Genomic DNA, 22069 nt, shown 5'->3' on the forward strand with positions numbered 1-22069 from the left:
ATTGGATAAATAAGTCCCGGTGTACTGCTCTCATTACCTGATAATTCCCAGCTACCTGTTTTTCTTATTCCTACTCTTCTCCCTAAATTTTAAATAAAACACTACTCAAATCTTCCTTTAATTCTTAAATTCCCTCTCATCAGAACAAATAGTCTCTGCTAACCACTAAGATCCCACTCTGAAGAGCTAATCCAGTCATGTCAATTAAAAAAAATGCTACCTCTAGTACTTTATAATGAAGGGTAAAAATCCAGATCTTTATCAACTTCTTTGTTTAATAGTCCCAGATTCTTTGACTATGTAAGGCACATCTGCAATGGACACCTTTTCTAACATAGGCCATATGCTAACCACCTGTGCTCAAGTATTGGAAGACAGCTCTGAATAAGAGTAAATGACTTCTGAAATAAACTACACTTAAAAGAGATTGATAAATATACAAACTCAGTTTTTGAGGTTAAAAAAATGTTAAAACCAAACTGATATTAAAACTTAGAACATACCAGTTATAGAACAAACCTAATCAATTTGATAATCCAAGTAGGATTTAGTGTTCATAACTACTTGAAGAGATTACTTTTATGTCATCTCAGAAGGGGTAGAACTGAACACATGTACTGAAGTCTTGAGAGATAAATATTTAATAAAAAGGAAGTCTTTGTTCCCATGCAAATACTTTCATTATCTATATTATTGATCTCCATGTGCTTCAAACCACTATTTGGGGTTATTAAAAAGAGAAAAAGAAAAGAAAGCATGTAGCATAACAAAACTGCAACTCATAAAGCAAGATGAATCACCATACCCTGGAGCCTTGAAAAAAAGAGAGGAAAGAAATATATATTTAAAAGTATAAAATTAAAAAATAGTTTCAGGGCTATGTGAAAGAAATTAAGGCAAGTGAGAGGACAGGCCACATTCTTAAAAAGGGTATAATAGTACAATCCCTTTACCTGATGCTGTTACCAGGAGACATTCTGAGGCACCTGTTCTACAGGATGAGGCACTAACAGGGTTTATGGAAGAGCAAAAGGCAATGGTGGTGGGAATGACAAGGGAATGTTCTGAACATGCAGGTTGGTTCAGTCCAGGGGTTTCAGCAGTCCAGGCACCCACCTGAGATGTGGCCAGGGCTGAAACGGCACAGCCTGCTGGTGCCACAGTTAAATCTATGGATGGTTTTGGTGGAAGCTGAGGGGAGGATGATTTAGGGAGGTTCTCCTCATTTATGACCCTGTTCCCTTGGGGTAAACTGGAAGGAAGGGAAGCCACAGTTTTGTTATCCACTTTGGCCCCAGCACTGGAGGCCCTGCTGCTATCCATGATAACCTTGAATTGGGGGTGGGGTGGAGAAGGAGCTTGGGAGAGCCCTGGCTTTTTTGGAGGGATAGGAGGAGGGTTTCCTCTGTCAACTCGTGCTACACCAGGAGTCTTTACGCTGGTCCGACCTACTGGAGGGTAAGTGCCAACATCCCCTGTGGGGGGCACTCCAGGCCTTGGGGGTGCTCCTGCTTGAGGGCTTGTAAATCTTGACAATGCTTGGGTCACAGTATTCCGAGCCAGTTGTTTGGCCACTAGGTTGTCACGGCTTGTAGGAGAGACATCTCTTGATGGAGGACTTTGAGTAGTATTTCCATTTTGGTCTGGGTCATTAACATTGCCCTGGAATCTAAACCTAGCTGCTTGGATCCGCACATTTAGACCTGAATGCAGAGACGCATTGGCACATGGTGAATGTAAACTGTGCACAGGTGGAGCTTGTGAGTAACTCTGGGGAGCTGTGTTTGGTGTTTGCATGGTGGGACGGGCAGCGTTATTGGGAAGTGGGGGTGTGCAACTTGTTAAATCTGGTGTTGAGCCAGTGCTGGATCCATTTTCTTCAATTCTGTTTGCACTTGGAGGTGGAACAGTGGGCAGAGAAGACCCAATCAAGTCACCATGGGAAGCCTGCCTGTCAATACCTGGTCTGACCAAGGTGGCATCGGTGCACACATTCCCTTTTGCATTTGCAGAAACTAGGGTGTTCCCTGTGGAAGGCTTTATGGGCACAGTCAAAGGCAACTTCTTCACATGGTCAGTGCCTTCAGTCACTAGGTCTGTCTGGCAAGCAATGGATCTTGTCATAGGTCCTTCTGTTCCCACAGATATGGAAGCCAAACGCCTATCTTTTGTCTTCCGGGGAAGAGAAAGGCTTGGTTTGCTGTCATTTCCCCTTTTCAGTTGCTCAATCATCTTCTTCATCTTGTCTATTTCCTCTTTGAGGTCAGCGGTGTGTGCTTCTTCTCGGTGCAGCTTGGCACGAAGCTGTTCCCGTTCAGTATCAAACTCAGAGAGCTGTTTTTCCATCTGAGCTTCCATTTCGGTGCTTCTTCGTTTTTCAGCGAAGAGTTCCTCTTCTAATGCACTGGTCTTTTTCTTTTCCTCATCCAGTTTAGCCATTACTTCCTCTAGCTTCTGGGCCTCCTCTATTACTTTGCTTGAGAGCTGTTTGCACTCCTTCACCAGCATCAGGACAACGTGCTTGTTCTTGCCACGCTCTTCCTCCAGACGAGAGGTCAGCTTCTTGTGCTCTTGCTCAAGGGTTTGTAGATGAAGCTTTTCCATCTCCAGCTGAAAGAAATTCACAGGACAGCTCTATTAATATGCAGAGAATTCTTTTAGCGAAACAAGTGTTTCTTTTGAAGTTTTGTTAATTTTCTTACAATTACATGGTGGGTTAGCCAAAATACCACATTTTCAAAATGTGCTATAATATGAAAGATACTGTTTTTAGACTCATTAAAATGAGAAAATAGATGTAAATGACTTTATGAGAAACATCTAAGTTACACTAATATATAATTTTCTTAGATCAACTAAAGTTAACTATAGAAAATAGTAATCTCATGCTTCAAATCACAGCAGAGTTCAGTAAACAGCAGACTTCAGTTATATTCTAAGCTCCTATATTTTCTAATAGTATTACTTAGCATTTTTTTTTAACTTCAAGCTTCTCATGAGGGGTTGCAGCAGAGATCATATAAAATTATATATGAAAGTTCTTTGAAAATTATAAAGAGCCTAAGAAATATCTTATTAGAACTATAGTCAATGTCAGTGAATCCAATTTCTGACCTCATTTTACTTCAGTCTCACTTGCACACTTAGTTCCCACTACAATGGCTTCTCTTGAGTGACTTGAACATTCTTTAATATGGTCTTGCCTCAGTCTTTGACCTTGCTGTTCTCACTGCCTAGAATGCCGCCATACATCTTCATGTAGGGCGCTCTTGCACTAGGCAATGACCAAAAGAAGAGACTGGCTCATGGCCCAGAAAGAAGTCTGGCATATTATTCATTTACTTTGGGTGCTTCCTGTTTTGAAAAAGTAGTTGAATAGCAGTGCAATGGGTCTTATAAGTAAGTGATCAGGAATACAGATAATTCTCCAAGAAAAATTAGAGTCCTTTGTTTGTTCACATATCCTCTACTCTACTATATAAAATTTGGGGGGTGACTTTATAAGTAGATTAGGTAAGATTTGGAGAATAATAGTGCCATCATATACTATATTTATATATGCATGTTTTATTCATCTGAGTAACGCAGGAAATTTAACTTATTTGTAGTTAAAGCACATTTAACTTTTCTAAATGCATCAAATAATAGGTTCCTGTGGAAGGCATAGACAAAATTAGAACAAGAAAATTTGAAATATAGCATGTATTAGCACCTCCTATCCTTAGAGTAATTCAGGAAAGAGAAGAAAGTATATCAGTTTTCAGCTTATTTTTAAAATATGAGTTTCATAATTTACCTCCCACAGATGTCTTGCAGAATTCTGAGGGCTACCTTCATTTTACAAAACAAGTAACTACAGGCCAACTTGTTATTTGCCTAACGTCATCCAGTTACTCAGTGTCAGAATCATGAAACTTACTCAAGGTTCTACTTGTCTCTAGCTTTTCTCACCACATCACACAGCTTGGCCATCGAATTTCTTCAATATGGGTCATCAAACTTTATTTTTGAAATGGTAACTTTCATCTTACACTTCAGAATCAAATTGAAGACAGACTTCCAACACAAGATAAACTCAACTAATCTCAAATATTTATGTAGAAAACTATATTATAACTCTCCCATAATTCATTTGTATCTTTGTTCTTGCATTATTTGTGCCTTATAAATATTATCTCAGACTAACATGAGTCCTTTTTAATCTCACCACAGACAGAATACAAAAGAAACACATAACTGATGCACCTACAAACACATGGCTCCAAATTCAACTGAGCTCTGAACCCCAATCATCTATTACTTTACCTAACTCTGTTTAGCTTCTTGTAGAGTTTACTTCATGGGATATTTAAACCTCTGCCACTCTGCCCTGACTGGTATTGCTCAGTGGGTTGGCCATTGTCCCACAAACCAAAAGATTTCCAGTTCAATTCCCAGTCAGGGCAAATGCCTGGTTTGAGGGACAGGTCCTTAAATGGGGGCATGTGAGAGTCAACCAATCAATTTTTCTCTCCCTCTCTCTCTAAAAATAAATAAAATCTTTTTTTAAAATAAATAAGTAAATAACTCTGCCACTCTCCCCCAAACTTCACCCACTGACCACTCAACTGACTCTGTCTATTCTAATAGACTTGTTTAACAAGACAATTCAGACTAACTCACACCCTGTCTTCTACATCCTGTATCCTGTGTTAGGCTTTTTTATAGCCACACTAATCCATATGTTCTCCTCTTCACTCTTGGGGAGAAAGGTTTCCATCTGTTGAAGGTCAGGCATTCTTCAGCAATTAATTTCATTCTCTCCTGTCACCTCTGAGACTTGCTGCAATTACTTGTCACACTGCTCTTTATAAATATTAAACATCCCCTTCTCTACTAGCCCCTTCCAATTAGTATATAAACATACCCCCATATTTTAAAAAATAAATTTTTACATTAAAAAATTTTTTGACCATTTCGGCCTAGACACAAAAGTTTTGTGCTTGACAAACTAAGAGACAAGGCCCTGGCCAGTTAGCTCAGTTGGTTAGAGCATTGTCCCAACATGCCTAGGTTGCAAGTTTGATCAACCAGTCAGAGCATGTACAAGAATTAGTAAATTAATGTTTCTCTCCCTCTCCTTTCCTCCCTCCCTCTTCTTCTCTCTCTCTAAACTCAATCAATAATTTTTTTAAAACGATATAGTATTGAGTTGGCCAAAAAGTCCATTTAGTTTTACCCATAAAATGAAGACACATTTTTCATCTTTTTCCATAACTTCATTGATTTGGATATTTTGAGTATGTTGGCTATCTTCCACGTGGTATTACGTTGATTGTTATCAATTAATGTCTCGATTTGATTGCTGCCAACTTCAACTGGTATATCCAACTGTAGATCATCATCCAGCAAAAAATCTGCAGTATAAAACCTGGCATACCTCCTTTGACACATTCAATTGGTCACATCACCTTCTCCATACACTGCACAAATCTTTTCTTCTTTTTTTTTTTTTTTTTTTGCATTTTAGTTGCATTTTTACCTTCCTCAAAATAATAAAGCATAACATGCCAAAAATGTTGTGTATTTTCTTTCATATTCAATATTAAACAGCTACGCAAAAATTCACCAGTTTTGATGTTTTCTTTAAAACACATGCTGAAGTGACAGCTGTCACAATACAATCTACCAAAATTGTTTGGAATGAAGTTAAAAAGACAACTAAGTGCTATTACAGACATCTTAAGGGGAAAACGAAATGAACTATCCACACAATAGAGGAAAAATAATTATTACAGATTAAATACAGCAGTACATGTAAAGCATGCACCATTGTGCCTTGCAATAAAATGTAATGTTTTCAGTTTATAATAAAAATTTGTGCTATTTAAAAATGTGTCACCAGAAACAACCTCCCAATGAAAGGAAAAGAAGAATCCCCAGAAAAAGAGATAGATGGAATAGAATAAGTCAAGTATCAGACATGGAATTCAAAAGAATGGTTATAAAGAAGCTCAAAGACCTTGACAATCTCAGAGAAAACTACAACAAATTTCAGGGAAATTACCTACAACTCCAAGGAAACAAAAAAGAATTGCAGGGAAGCTACAAGGAACTTATGAAGAAGTACACCAGCATAAAAAAGGACATAGAAATTATTAATAAGAACCACGAAGAAATGAAGAATACAATTTCTGAACTGAAGGACACAGTAGAATCAATCAAAAGCAGGATAAACGAAGGAGAAGCTCGGATAAGTGAGTTAGAGGAGAATGCAGAAAAAAATTCCCAGACAATACAACAAAATGAAAAAATATCAAAAAAGAACGAAGAGAGTTTAAGAGAATGGCAAGACAACATGAGACTAAACAACATTAGAATCATAGGGATACAAGAAGGAGAAGAAGAGGAAAAAGGGATAGAAAACCTGATTGAAAAAGTAATGACATAAAATTTTCCCAATTTGATGAGAGAAAAAGTCATGCAAATCCAGGAAGCACAGAGGGGTCTCAATGAAGATGAATCCAAAAAGACCCACTCCAAAGTACATCATAATTAAAATGGCAACATTCAAAGACAAAGCGAGAATCCTAAAAGCAGCAAGAGAAAAACAGCAAATAACATACAAGGGAGCTCCGATAAGGCTATCAACTGACTTCTCAACAGAAACGCTACAAGCCAGAAGGGAATGGAAAAAATATTCCAAGCAATGAAAAACTAAGGTCTACAAACAAGACTACTCTACCCAGCAAGGCTCTCTTTCAAAATGGAAGGTGAAATAAGGAATATCTCAGACAAAAGAAGACTTAAAGAATACATGTCCAACAAACCAGCATTGCAAGAGATGCTAAAGGGAATGCTGTAACAAAAAAAGAAAAAGAAAAAAAGAGAGGGAGAGGGACATCAGTACAAAGGGAAATAAATAAATACATGTCAATAATAACCTTAAATGTAAATAGATCAAATGCTCCAATTAAAACACATAGGTTAGCGGAATGGATATGAAAACATGACCCACATATATGCTGTCTACAGGAGAAACACCTCAAAGCAAAAGATCTACGCAGACTGAAAGTGAGGGGATGGAAAAAAGTATTCCAAGCAAATCGACATGAAAAAAAAACTGGGGTAGCAATACTTATATCAGACAAAACAGATTTCACAGCAAAGGCCATAAAAAGAGACAAAGTAGAACATTTCATAATACTTAAGGGAAAAATCCATCAACAAAATATAACCCTTATAAACATATATGCACCCAACATAGGAGCACCAAAATATATAAGAAAAATATTAGAAGACTACAAAAATATATCAACAGCAACACACTCATAGTAGGGGACTTTAATACACCATTGTCAACAATGGACAGAACTTCAAAGAAAAGAAACACCAAGGATATTGAGGCATTGAAGAACACTCTAGACAAAATGGACTTAATTGATATATAAAGAACTTTTCACCCCAAAGAAGTAAAATATACATTCTTCTCAAATGCACATGGGACATTTTCAAAGATAGACCACATGATAGGAGGCAAAACAAGCCTCAACAAATTCAAGAAAATTGAAATTATATCAAGCATCTTCTCAGATCACAATACCTTGAAACTAGAAATCAACCTCAAGAAAAAAAGTCGAAAACATTCAAACTCATGGAGAATGAATAACATGCTGTTAAATAAAGAATGGGTTAACAATGACATCAAGGAAGAAATCAAAAAGTTTCTGGAAACAAATGATAATGAACACACAACAGCCCCAAACCTATGGGATACAGCAAAAGCGGTCTTGAGAGTAAAGATCATAGCAATACGGGCCTACCTAAAAAGGATAGAAGAATCTCTAATAAAAATTCTAACCCTACAGCTACAAGAACTAGAGGAAGAACAAGAAGCAAAGCCCAGATCAAGTAGAAGGAAGGAAATCATCAAGATCAGAGCAGAATTAAATGACATAGAGACCAAAAAAAAAAAAAAAAAAAAAAAAAATTCAAAACATCAACAAAAGCAGGAGCTGGTTCTTTGTAAAGATAAACAAAATTGACAACCCTTTAACCAGGCTCATAAAAAAAAAAAGAGAGGACCCAAATAAATAAAATCAGAAATGAAAAAGGAGAAATCACAACCAATAACACAGAAATACAAAGGGTTGTAAGACATTATTATGAAAAACTGTATCACAAAAAAATTGACAACCTGGAGGAAATGGACAAAGTTCTAGAAACATATAATGTTCCAAACCTGAATCAAGGAAAGCCTGAACAGACCAATAACAACCAGTGAAACTGCAGCAGTAATCAAAATACTCCCAGCACACAAAAGCCCTGGAACAGATAGCTTCACAGGTGAATTTTACAAAGCATTTAGGAAAGAACTAACTCCTATCCTTCTCAGTCTATTCCAAAAAATCCAAGAAGGAAAACTCCCAAACTCATTCTATGAAGCCTGCATTATCGTAATTCCAACACCAGGTCAAAACACAATAAAGAAAACTACAGTCCAATATCGTTGATGAACATAGATGCTAAATCCTCAACAAAATATTGGCAAACCGAATCCAACAACACATTAGAATGACTATACACCACAATCAAGTGGGATTCATCCCAGGGATGCAAGGATGGTTTAATATTCGCAAATCAATAAACATAATACACCACATAAACAAAATGAAATAGAAAACCCACATGATAATACCAATAGATGCAGAAAAAGCATTTGATAAAGTACAACACACATTTATGATGAAAACACTCAGCAAAATGGGAATAGAGGGAGCATAACTCAACATAATAAAGGCCATATATGAGAAACCTGAAGCCAACATCATGCTCAATGGGCAAAAACTGAGAGCACTGCCCCTGAGATCAGGAACAAGACAAGGATGTCCACTCTCTCCACTCCTATTCAACTTAGTCTTGGAAGTTCTAGCCACAGCAATCAGACAAGAAAAAGAAATAAAAGGCATCCAAATGGGAAAAGAGGAATTAAAACTGTCATTATTTGCAGATGACATAATAATGTACATAGAAAACCCTATAAACTCCACTAAAAAACTACTCGATATAATAAGTGAATTTGGCAAAATAGCAGGGTACAAAGTCAATATTCAGAAATCGAAGGCATTTCTGTACACCAACAATAAAATCTCAGAGATAGAAACTGAAAGAAAAATCCCATTTACCATAGCAACTAGAAAAATAAAATAACTAGGAATAAACTTAAGCAAGGAGGTAAAAGACCTGTACTCAGAAAACTACATAACACTGAAGAAAGAAATTAAGGAAAATACAAATAAATGGAGGCATATACCATGTTCATGGATGGGAAGAAACAATATCATTTAAATGTCCATACTACCCAAAGCATTTTATAGATTCAATGCAATCCCTATTAAAATACCAATGACATATTTCACAGACCTAGAACAAATACTTCAAAACTTTATATGGAACCATAAAAGAGCTCGAATGGACATAGCAATCTTAAGGAAGAAGAACACAATAGGAGAAATCACAATACCTGATATCAAACTATACTATAAGGCCACAGTAATCAGAACAGTCTGGTACTTTCATAAGAACAGACATATAGACCAATGGAACAGAATAGAGAGCCCAGAAATAAACCCAGATCTATATGATCAACTAATATTTGACAAAGGGGGAAGGAACATCAAATGGAGAAGAGTCTCTTCAACAAATGGTGTTGGGAGAACTGGACAGGGACATGCAAAAAAAAAAAATGAAACTATACCACCAACTTACACCATATACCAGAATAAACTCAAAATGGATCAAAGTCTTAAATGTAAGGTGTGGCACCATAAAAGACCTACATGAAAACAGGCAGAAAATTTTCAGATATCCCGCATAGCAACAATTTCATTGATGTATCTCCTAAGGTAAGGGAAATAAAGGAAAGATTAAACAAATGGGACTACATCAAACTAAAGAGTTTCTGCTCAGCTAAAGAAAACATCAGCAAGATGAAAAGGAGACCAACCATATGGGAAAATATATTTGCCAATGATACCTCAGACAAGGGATTGATCTCCAAAATATATAAAGAACATACATGAGTCCACACCAAGAAGACAGACGACCCAATTCAAAAACGGGCAAAGGACCTGAACAAACACTTCTTCAAAGAAGACATACAGAGGGTCAATAGATATGTAAAAGAATATTCAACATCACTAGCCATCAGAGAGATGAAAATAAAAACCAGAATGAGATACCAACTCACACCACTCAGAATGGCCATCAGCCTAAACTAAGTATAGTGGGCAAAAGTGTTTTAGACAGGTATGATGTGCCTGGCACACATTCCTCCAAGGAAGCCCTTTTTTTCCCTAATGTGGAACCTTGAAAAATTAATCCCTGCCTTTTGTCTTCTAGTGGTTATGGACTGAATGATGTCTTTTAACCCTTTTTGCCAAATCTGTTGCCCCCAGAACACAACAAGGATGCCAGCCTGTTAAACCAAGCACGCCGTTGTCCGGGAACAGCCAACTGACCTGGAGTCTGCACGATCCTTCCCCATGTGGGAAGACCTCCCTCTCCTCTACACCCCCACTCTTATTAGGGATTTCTGGACCCAAGGGTAGGTAGGACAACGACCATGTCCAGCTCGAAGCAGCTAGAGGAGCATGATACCATCACCCATTGTTCTTTATAAGATTATAAAGGGTCTTAAGTTTGAGGGGGGGGATTGATAATTAAGGGAAGGGTTTAGTCAAAGAACGTGTATACATGACTCATGGACATGGACAACAGGGAGGGATATGATTATGGGAGAAGGGATGGGCTGGGTGGGGGAGAGAAATGCAGGAAAAATGGGACAACTGTAATTGAAAAACCAAAAATAAAAAAAATTAAAAAGTAAAATAAAAGAAAGCTGTGGCAAAAATATTCTTCTTTGCCATCTGACCAAAATAAATAAATAAATATATAAAGAAAATAAAAAATTAATTAATTAATTTTTAAAATAATAATGTAGGAAGGGGAGAAGCCAGGGAGCTTGTATGCACGACCCATAAGCATGGACTGGGGGGGATGGGATTGCTGGGGGAGGGGGTTGCTGGGCAGAGGGGAACAAAGGGGAGAAGGCTGGAACTATTGTAACAGTATAATCAATAATATATACTTTTTAAAAAATGTTTCACTGTGGCACATTATTTTTCCTCTGAAGAGATATTTACAGGTAAACAAGAGTCTAGAGAATTGTCCACATTGGACATTTGGATGGATGTTTTGTAAGTTAGATAGCAGTTGTAATTCAACAATTACGAAGTACAACAGAGAAATTTCCCCTACTAGTAATGGTAAAATAACTAATTTAGAATATCTTTCCTGCATATAATTATGAACCTTAGAAAAATATAAAAAATAACTACTTGAAGGCTCTGGAGAACAATAAAAGTAGTTGAAATAAGAAAGGAGCCAACAGTACTGGATGAGATTTGCCATTGTGTAGCTTTTTATATGAGGGCAATTCTCTGTCCTGACAGCACTGGCAGCAGGAGCTCAAGCACACAGCACCTCTTGTTCTGGTCTGAGAAAGCAGAAGATGAAACTGAGGCTGCCACAATTAAACCACCAGCCTCTTTGGTTGACCCTTGAATTACACATTCCTCAGGGAGATGCCACACTAAATGACAGAGTTGCCTGCTGAGTGACTGAGAGAACTCAGCAAACATTTTAGTTATTGCCAAATGTAAGGAGACAGAGTGTGGATATGAATCTTACCAGGTTCACTGCTTCCTAGAACAAAATACATTCTTCAGAAGATAACAGAATCTAGGATCTGTAGCATATCATCCATAATGTTTAGTATACAATAAATTACTAGAGAGGTAAATAATTTATTTTTTTAAGTCATGCATTGTGAAAGAAATGTACTCAAATATAAATTGGGTCCAAGATGATTTATGTTGGAATTAGAAAATAAGGACCTTAAGCAGCCATTATCAAAGAAAATATGGTCACACTGATAGAACAGAAGGAGAATCTTGGCATAGAAATGGAAACAAAAATAATTAAATGAATATTTAGAAATAAAAAGCATAATATCTAAATTTTTTTTAAAAATTCACCAAATGGGCTAACAGATTTGAGAGAGTAAAATTTAAAAGGACAATGAATTTGAAAATACAGCAAAAGAAAGTATCCACTTTAGGAGACATAAAAAAAAAAAAAAAAGATTGACAAAAGTGAACAGCACATCAGTAACCTGTAAGATAATATAAAGCGGTCTAAATTCCACAAAAGTGGAGTTTAAAAGAGAAGAGATAAAATGAGGAAGAAAAATATATTAAAAGAAAAAAATAGCAAAAAAAATTACAAATATGATTTTTTTTTTAATTTACAGTCTAGGAACCTTAGCAACCCAAAGCAGGAGAAATATAAAGAAAATCATACCTAGGCACATTATAGTAAAAATGCTGAAAACAAAGATAAGAAACAAGCTTAAAAACAGAGGGGAAAAAATACATAATATGCAGAGAAATTATGATATAAATAATGGCTGAATTATTATCTCTATATGAAGTGAAAACTGACAGAATCAAAGGGAGAAATAGAAAAATATAAGATAGCTATCTTCTCTCAAAACAAAAACAAAAAAAGACCAAAAAAAAAAAAAATCCCACTAGATTAAAAATCAGCAAGAATAGCCCTCAGTGGTGTGACTCAGTGGGTTGGGTGTTATCCTTCAAACTGAAAGGTTGATGGTTTGATGCCTGGTCAGGGCATATGCCTGGGCTGCAGGCCAAGTCCCCAGTTGGGGGGCATGCAAGAGGCAACCAATCGATTGATGTTTCTCTTGCACTTTGAAGTTTCTCTTCCTCTCACTCTCTCTCCCTTGTTTCCCCTCTCTCTAAAAATAAGTAAAATCTTTTTGAAAATTAGCAAGAATTTAGATCTTAATAATACTATGAACATGCCATGGCCTAACTGACATTATGGAACAGAATATTCTAAGACTATAGAAGATGTAGTCTTTTCAGATGCACTTGCTAAGCTATTCAAAACGACCAAAAAAATTCAGAAGACTAAAATCTTACAGAATGTTCTCTGACCACAGTAAAATTAAATTATAAATAAATCAGAATAAGATATTAAGAAACCCCAAAATTCAAAAGTAAAACAACATACTTCTAAATAGTAAAAAATGTTTTAAAAGAAATTACAAGGGAAATTAAAATACATTTGGGGCTGAATGAAAATAAAAACAGAACATACCAAAATTTGTGGGAGTATTTAAAGATAACTACAGCAGAGGACAGAAAGAAATTTATATTTTTATAATTGCTTATATTGGAAGAGTTATCTCAATCACTTGAATTTCACCTTAAGAAGCTATGAAAAGTTAAGCAAATTAAATACAAAATAGAAGAAATAACAAAAGTAAAAAATGAAATAAGACAGAGAATAGAAAAATTAAAGCCAAAAGTCTTTCCTCTAAAAGATTGATAATATTGTTCAACATTTAGAACAGGTTACTACAGAAAAACACAAATTGCAAATAACCAACATAAAAATGGAGATAATCACTACAGAATGAATATTTAAGAATAATGAATAACTTGGTCCCAACAAATTCAACAAATCATATTTCTCTGAAACACACTTTATATCAGAATTGACATAAATAGCACAGAAAATTAAATGGCTGGCTTTATATCTTTTAAATATATTAAATTCACAAGTAACTTTCCCTCAAAGAAAACTCCTGCCTCAAATGGCGTTTACTGGTGACTTCTACCAAACATCAAAGAAAGAAATAATGGCAAACATATACACAGCCTTCCAGAAAACATAGGGGAGAATGCTTCTAATTCACTATATAAACCTAGAATTACCATCAATCAAAGCACTCAAATATTTTTTTTTAATTTACAGAAAAATTATCACTCATGAACAGACACAAAACTCCTTAGCAAAATATACGCAGACTGAATCCAGCAATAAATGAAAAGAATAAAAGGTGACCCACTGACGTTTACCTCAAGAATCCAAGTTGCTTTAATATTTGAAAACCAAATAATGTTTTTACAAAATGAAAGAGAAAACTATGTAGATGATTGCAGAGCAGCAATGTAAAGGCAATTGGTTCTAATTCAAAGAGGAAAACAGAGGGAAGCAACTATGCTCATTCATACAATGAGAGAGCAGAATGCATGTTTGTGACAACCACACACTATTCTTATGACATTTAATTATACCCTTCCCATATCTTTTAATACACACAACAGCTTTGTCCTCTTCTGAAACTACAACCTCTCCCACCTGCCCAATACTGGTAAACAAATAAATAAGAAAATATATTAAAATAACTTTTTTTTCTTTATAGGGGCTGGAGCTCCCAGTCAGCATCTTGGGCTCTGCAGATATCATCTGTATCCTTCTCTCAATCTAGAGTTTCAAGAGAGGGAACACAAGACATGGTGGATCAGGTGAACTGCCGTCTGCTCTAAGTTTCTGCTCAGAGCCATAGACCTCAGTAGCCAGCTCCCCCTTAATGCTCGCTGCAATGTGCCTGGGGAGTCAAAATGCAAGTTGAAATGTAACAATGAATCATACAAAAAGGACTCATGAGCTAAAAACGATCACTCATGTACAAAATGTCCTCAATACTCTTCCTAAAAAGGCTATTTTAGATAATTTATGTTGTCCTTGAATGGAAGTCTAGAGAGCAACTTAAAATTAAATTATATGTTATAAACCATTATATAATGAAGTACAGAGCACTGAAACAAGTGGCAGAACAGTACAATTAGTTATAAGAGGAAGAGAAGACATATGAAAGAAATTAAAATAATTTGATGATTCTTTTCTGATCAAATTGTCATTTCTTCAGCTGTTTAGCACCTGAAGCTCCTTCCTGTGTTAGAATTCTCCACCATGTGATTCTCCCCTACAGAAGTAAAATATATCCAATAGTAGCTTTCCTGGTCTTTTTTGTAGCCAAGGAGAGAGCATGGGGCCTAAGCTTAACAAATCAAATACACCTGTTCTTAGGTTTCAAGTGGGAAATGAGGGATGCAAAGAAGCAAGGCCAGGTGAGGCACCACTCAAGACCCAGAGCAATGACGGCAGTGGTGCTACCTGGAGTCTGCAGCTTGCAGACTATCAAGATCAAAAGCATCACCACTTAAAACTAAATCTACAGTGAGCTTTGTTATTGGTAATGTTGGCTGGTAGGAACTGGCCCTCTAGCTGTCCCAGCCATGCTCTACCATGCTGTAAACCAAAAAAGCAATAAATGCTTTTTTCTGCTTCACTCAGTAAATACTGACTTTATTTGCTCACAACTAAGAATCCTGCACGATACATCTATTACTGTGCAACTGGCCTCATTATGCCAAACTTCTTGAGAAGAAGCTATACCCAATACACAGAGCTACATCGAGTTTTTTTCAGTGGTGAAAAAAATATTGCCCCTTTCTAAATTTCCTATTTATCTTGGCTTCTTACTTTTAAAGGCCCTGCTCAAACTAAATGGTCTTTCTTGTTTCAGGGTTAGAAATTATGATTTCTAAGTATGAATAAAATGACTGAAAATAAATTAGGATAGAAAGTCTATTAACAGATGATGTACAAGATAATAAAAATCCAAATATCATTCAACCCTAGGTTACTGGCTGTAAATGTGGAGTAGATTACTGGAGGCAAAGTTCCCCATGATGATTACTCATTAGCTTATTCAAAATGGCTTTAAGGGCTCAGTCCATTTGCCAAATTGATTCTGGCCCAAATTTTCCTGGCACACGAACTACCAGTTAACCTTCCTATTAGTAGTCTCAGTGGGAACCAACGCACGAATGAGCATGGAACCCCTTCTCCCTCCTGGAGAGGCCAACTAGAGCAGCATTCAGGCCAAATGTCTTAGAATTACCCAAGAGCTATGCCCATTGTCAGATAATAAATACGTGAATTGTAGATAATGAGGCCTTTGCTTTCCCTGACTCTTGCTCTAGCAGTGATTTAAAGAACTGGACTCATTGAAAATAATGGATTTTTTGTCTTACTTACTGCTTTTAGATTTCTAAAGCTTCAATGTATTCTATATGCGAGAGAAGTGAAGATGTCTGGTTGAAGTATTTACTTTCAGGACTATAAGTGACAGGTAATTTTATTGCTAAAGAGATGATTTGGTGTTTCTGGTCTTATCAGCTGATGTGGTATTTTCTTTGTAAGATCCAGGATAAGAGTACAAACTGTAACTCTTCTTACAGGCTACAATCTTCCAGAGCGGAATGTCCTTTAGGGACACAGGATAGCACTGCCTATCAGAGCAACCCTTCACTAAGACTACACAGCCAATGAGTTTGCCGATAAAGGACCACCATGTCCCCGTTATATGGGAGAGACAAATCACTGGCTCATTTCATATTATCCTGTCAGGACCCACAGGACAGAAACAATCTCCTTTCATTTCCAGCCAGGTTGAAAATGACCCAGTCATTCAGAAACAAACAGGATGTGAGTGCACTTTTTAAAAATTAGCTAGATAATAAAATCTTTGATTCAACTCAAAATGAGTTATTTCTTTTTCTACAAGAGAAGTGGTAGATAAAACACACAACTGAAGTAAAATTTAGAAAAGTATGCATTTTTATATATTAAGTGGAAACTATAATGAAAACCAAAATTTTTTAAATTTTTGATAACACAGCATAAAACCCAGCAAAAATACTTTATTATGAAATAGCTCATTTGACATGTTAAGAACATAATTGAAAAGAGTCTCAACCAAGAAATACAAATGAGCTTCAGTGACATCAGCTGAAATATAATGGGTCTTGCTTATGTGGTTTGTGGGGATTTTTCACAACCTCTGGGGACCTCAGTGGTTGTCTGCTAGGCTTTGCAGAAGGTTTGCAACATCCAAAGTAACTCTTTGATTCCACCTCACATCCATGGAAAGCCTGCAATTCTTTCTTCTTTAATATATTACCCAGTGCTTTAGTTTTCTACCATGTGACATGCTGATGAAAATGTTTGCTTTTATTCAACACCCATACCAGAACACTGACATGTATATGTTAATGCAAAGCTATAATTACATGGAAAAGACATACACATTAAACGACAGTACCACAAATATTTATAGTATAGTGCATTCAGGTTAATTGTCAAACAGCTATAATGAGGTCTCCGAAAAGGACAAATAGAAACATTTAAATTTATGCTTTAATGATGGTTTATAGAACATATTGCTTTTTGTTCTAATTACACTACACATCATTAGCTTCTATGATTTCCTCACTCCCTTTTCTAATAAAGGGAATGAGCAGTCTTGGCTGCATATCAGAAAGACAAAATTTAAACTTTTATTTCCTCATGGCTGATGACAGTAAGCTTTTTCACTCAGGACTCTTTGAACCATCTATTCATGCACAATAAATAAGTGTGTATTGGTTGGGAAGGCAAGGAGTGGGGAGGAAGTCAGTTTAAATGAAACACATGTGAGCAGGAGCCTGGAGGTCTTCAGTAAACACAGCTATCAGACCCCAGAGGCAAGTCTGAGACTAACCAGGACTTCAAGATGACATGGAGTCAGATTGCAGGCAAACCTTCATTCTAATTCTCCTCATGCTAGTTTCATTTTCCAAAGAAATAATTTAAATGATTTTCAGTTTTAAAAAAATATTTGAGACAGCTGTCAGGAATGCCACTATATGATCAGAGTCGTGGTTGCATGACTGGATCACCCACCTAGAAGTTAAGTATGTCTTGTGGCACTAGAAAAGAGAAATTCAAAGGAAAAAATTCATATTTTAAAGGAAGTATTAAAGTCATCATTATGGAAAACATAATTTCTTTGTCAAACATCTTTTCTGGTTTAGTGTATTTTTAAATTTTTGAGTGACATTTGAAGAAAAACCATAAGAATCTGTCAGAATTTTGAATTTCTAAGTACTTATCCCAAATCTTTGTGAAAATACACTATTGAAGAACAAAGGATAACCTCAGAGATGGTCTCTGAATTCTAAACTGTATTATGGGGAAAATGACTATTTGAAAGTCTCAGTACCTTCTTTTGTCTGCTCTCAGCAGCAGTGAGTTCTGTGGACATCCTTTCTTGCATTTTCCTACAGTGGGCCATGACTGCTTCAAGAATGGAGACGGGGCTGGTACAAACTGGCTTCTTGTCTTTATCACCAGCACCTGATTCATAGTCTCTCTGCAGCGCCAAGAATGGGTCATTTAAATTAAATCTTCCATACCGTTCCTGGATGAATACCTCCTTCCTGCGAGCCTAGAACAAAATCAGAGGAATGTACTGAAGAAAGAAATTAAAAGTTAAAAGATATTTATAAGAAGGTTTTGTTATTACTCTTCCAAATGGTATTCACAACTCTTGTGAGTAATGGCTTGTGTATGATGTTAGGTGGAGAGCAAGACATAAGGGGCATTTGACCCCAATCCTGGACTAGCCTGGCATGTCAGTGCATCTACTTTTCAATTTTCTTCCTTTAAGAATATTGTATTTTCAATCACAAATGATACAGATATAGTTTCCCCATGATGCCTACTCCTTTAAGTATCTGAATTTTAGATACAGCCCTTTCTAATTTAAAGTAAAATCAGAAAGATCAACAACTAAAATAAGTTTTAGCAAAAGTTCAAAAATAAAATTCTCTGTTGATAGAACTTATATATTTTTCATAATACTTATGAAGTCACAAAATATAAAACTCCTACAAGTTTTATATAGTTAAAAATAATTTATAAGGATAATTACTAAAGAAAATATTTCATGAAAATTTTTTAGTCAAAATTCATTCTCATTTTACGAACTTTGAAAAACTACAAAAAACCTCCAGAAATTTTACAAACATGTAAATATCTCATCATTGAAGGGAACTAAAATATAGTTCACAGAATCCCAGGAAAGAATGTAACCTCGTTTTACTCTAAATGTCAGTCCATCAGCATCAAAGTTAATTGCACATCCACGTGACATTAAATGCAATTTTCAATAATTAGCCTACCACATCCAGTTTTTGCATAAAATGGAAAATAGCAGTAGAAATATATTGAAAACTAGCAACATTTTTCTAATTCAAGTCATTTGGAAGAGTCCCCCCACCCCCCCAAAAATTATTCTATGTCACTGTTAGTGGAAAACGAAATTACTTTATTATGAATAAAATGTAATTGTCCCAAATGTTAAGTGTGTTTTCTAAAGATATATTACATACATTTTCTCACTTTAAAAGCAACCACATTGAGCTAAACTTTTCCATTTTTAGACCACTGTCAGCAAGCCAACACCTAGATACACACAAAAGTAAATGACAAATGGAAAAACCTAACATTTTTTTCCTGTTACCAAATTAGATCAATTTGTAGATGCATTACAAAAAGTACGATTTCATCATTAATTTTAAGCTAGTTTTCAGAGCATCATTTGAAACTTAAAAGTTAACATGGTTTATGAATCAAGGAGCATTTGATATTTATAGATTCTTATGTCATCAATACACTGAAAAATATCACTTTAGAGATGCAATTTCAAATGCAGTTTCTTTTTCTCTTTCACTTGTCTTTTAATTTCTATTCAATATAGTAGTTCATCCCCCACCCTTGGATGAAAATTTATAAAAGTCCCATGGTTTTTCTAATTACTTTTATCTAATACAAGTCCTATAGTCACTTTAGAACATAAAACAGTCTCCATTTGGCTATCAGAATATCCAGCTTCAGTGGTATGACACTTTACCTTCCCCAGCTAGGACCTGATGCAGGTTAAGATGTACCACCTGGGACAGGAGTGTTCATGAGAACCTCTCTTTGTATCCAAATCTTCTCCTCTTTCCTAAGCTGTTTTTAGTCCTCTCTGGGTTGGGAGGGACTGGAGGTAGATGATATGAAGATGGAGGTCAAAGATGCAGGAACATTCTACCTGACTGGTTCACTAGCCTTATCAATGAGTGTGGTGAATATTTAAAGTCTACTCTTCCGCCATAGAGTGTGTGGTGACTTTAGAGCAGCTGTCCCCAACCTTTTTGGCACCAGGGACCAGTTTTGTGGAAGACAATTTTTCCATGGATGGGGGAGTCGGGCGGGAGACTAGGATGGTTTCAGAATGATTCAAGCTCATTACATTCAAACTCACCTCCTGCTCTTCGAACAGGTTTCTAACAGGCCACAGACCCATCATGGCCCCAGGGTCAGGGACCCCTGCTTTAGAGGACCATGCCTTCTTCCACTGCTGAGACCCCTTCATCCATAGTTTCCGCAATGCCGGTCATAAATTTAGGACAGACTACATAATTTGTGTAGATCCAATAACAAATGAAAACTTAAGGCTGTTTATTTAAAAAATTAAGAATTTCAAGATGGTAACAGCACCCCATTTAACCAAGTATGGGGCCCTTCTTAGGGCCTGGCTTTTTGCAACTGCACATGTTGCACACCCATGAGGCTGGCCCTGCATATACTTCTTATGTAGCATCTAGAAAGTAGTTTTTGTGGGCTGAGATCACATGTTCTCAAGACTTCTCTATTAAATAGGACCTGAATCAATCTCATTCCCACTTTTTGATGTCTATGGCGCAATGTAACCTATAGGAAACACTCATGGGTCTTTGTCTAACAAAACCTGGCAGTACAAGATGACTCTTGAGACCTCCATGCTGTCACTGCCATAGGATTCCAGCTTTTCCATCTCCACCTATATTCAGTCCACCATGGCCTTCAGGAGAAACTTGTTAAGTCATTAATTTGTGTCCTTAAAGCCTGTTTCTCTCGACTTGAGATGAAGGGAGAAGCAACTGGATGGGGCAGGACTCAGCACAAGTCCCTCCAGAGACTTTATCAAAGAGCATTTACTCTTGAATTAAAAACAACAACACCAGTCAAAATGGAGGCGTAGACAGACACGCTGTGTCTCCCTCCACAACTAAGAAAGAATACAACTACTCAAAACTAGAGACAACTAGAAGTTCCAGAAAATCGAGCTGCATGGAAATCCAACAAAGATATAAAGAAGAAATACCCATCCAGACAGGTAGGAGGGGCAGAGCCGGGGCAGAGAAGATGTGGTGCATTGGCGGCTGCAGATGCAGCAGCAGCAGCAGCAGTTGCAGGTTGGCGGAAAATGCAGTCACGTGTTTTAAAGAGTCTGGAGGGACACCTGAGGAGCGTTCCCAGCCCCAGACCAGACCACGCAGCTCACAGTCCCAGCACTGGGGAAAATCAAACCTCATTGCTTCTGACTGTGCAAACCAGTGGGGGTTGGGGCAGAGGAAGAAACTGCCAGTCTCTCAGCAAAGTCCACTTTTTTTAAAGGGCCCCCATGGTCCTAGAACGTCCATCCATAGACCTATCCACTCCGGGAACGATGGTCAGGGCAATAGCTAGAGGGGTGCCAGTCCCATATGGAGGTGGGAGAAGTGCCTGGAAAAGGGGCAAGTGCTGAGCAAGTGGTATTGTTCCCTCTCAGACCCCTCCCCCACATACAGAGTCAGAGCATGGTGAACAGGTCGCCCTGTACTGACGAATCCCTAAGGCTCCACCACTTACAACATAACAAGAGAAACAATTTACTTAAGACACAGAGGCAAACAAACACAGGAGTCTATCAAGCTGAGAAGACAGAGAAGTATGGCCCAAAAGAAGGATCGGATCAAGGTTCCAGTGGGAAAACTAAGCAATGAGAAGGTAGCCAACCTAACAGATGATGAGATAGCCAACCTGACAGACACAGAGTTAAAAACACTGGTGATAAAGATGCTCACAAGCTTGACAGATATGCTTGAGTATGGCAAACGCATAAGGGAAGAAGTGAAGGCTATTCTAAATGAAACAAAGGAAAATCCACACAAAATCAATGGTAAAGGGAAGGAAAGGGTTCAAATCAATGATCTGGAAAATACGGAAGAAAAAAACAACCAGTACAGAATGAGGAAACAATAATTGAAAAAAATGAGGAGAGGCTTAGGAACCTCTGGGACAACTTTAAACGTGCCAACATCTGAATCATAGGGGTGTCAGAAGGAGAAGAGGAAGAGCAAGAAATTGAAATCTTATGTGCAAAAATAATGAAGGAAAACTTCCTTAATTTGGTGAAGGA

General features: G+C 36.9%; 1 protein-coding gene across 1 annotated transcript in view; it reads right to left on the minus strand.

The window, feature by feature from the left end:
• The window catches only part of CTTNBP2 (cortactin binding protein 2), a 206203-nt gene that overhangs the window by 108017 nt on the left and 76117 nt on the right, over positions 1-22069 (minus strand). Inside the window, 2 exon segments of the mRNA XM_090287406.1 lie at positions 954-2610; positions 18023-18247. Of these exon segments, the coding sequence (XP_090143532.1) occupies positions 954-2610; positions 18023-18247 (1882 nt within the window).

Source organism: Furipterus horrens, unplaced genomic scaffold (genome assembly GCF_987537825.1).
Source record: "Furipterus horrens unplaced genomic scaffold, mFurHor1.1.pri manual_scaffold_9, whole genome shotgun sequence".
Classification (NCBI taxonomy): domain Eukaryota; kingdom Metazoa; phylum Chordata; class Mammalia; order Chiroptera; family Furipteridae; genus Furipterus; species Furipterus horrens.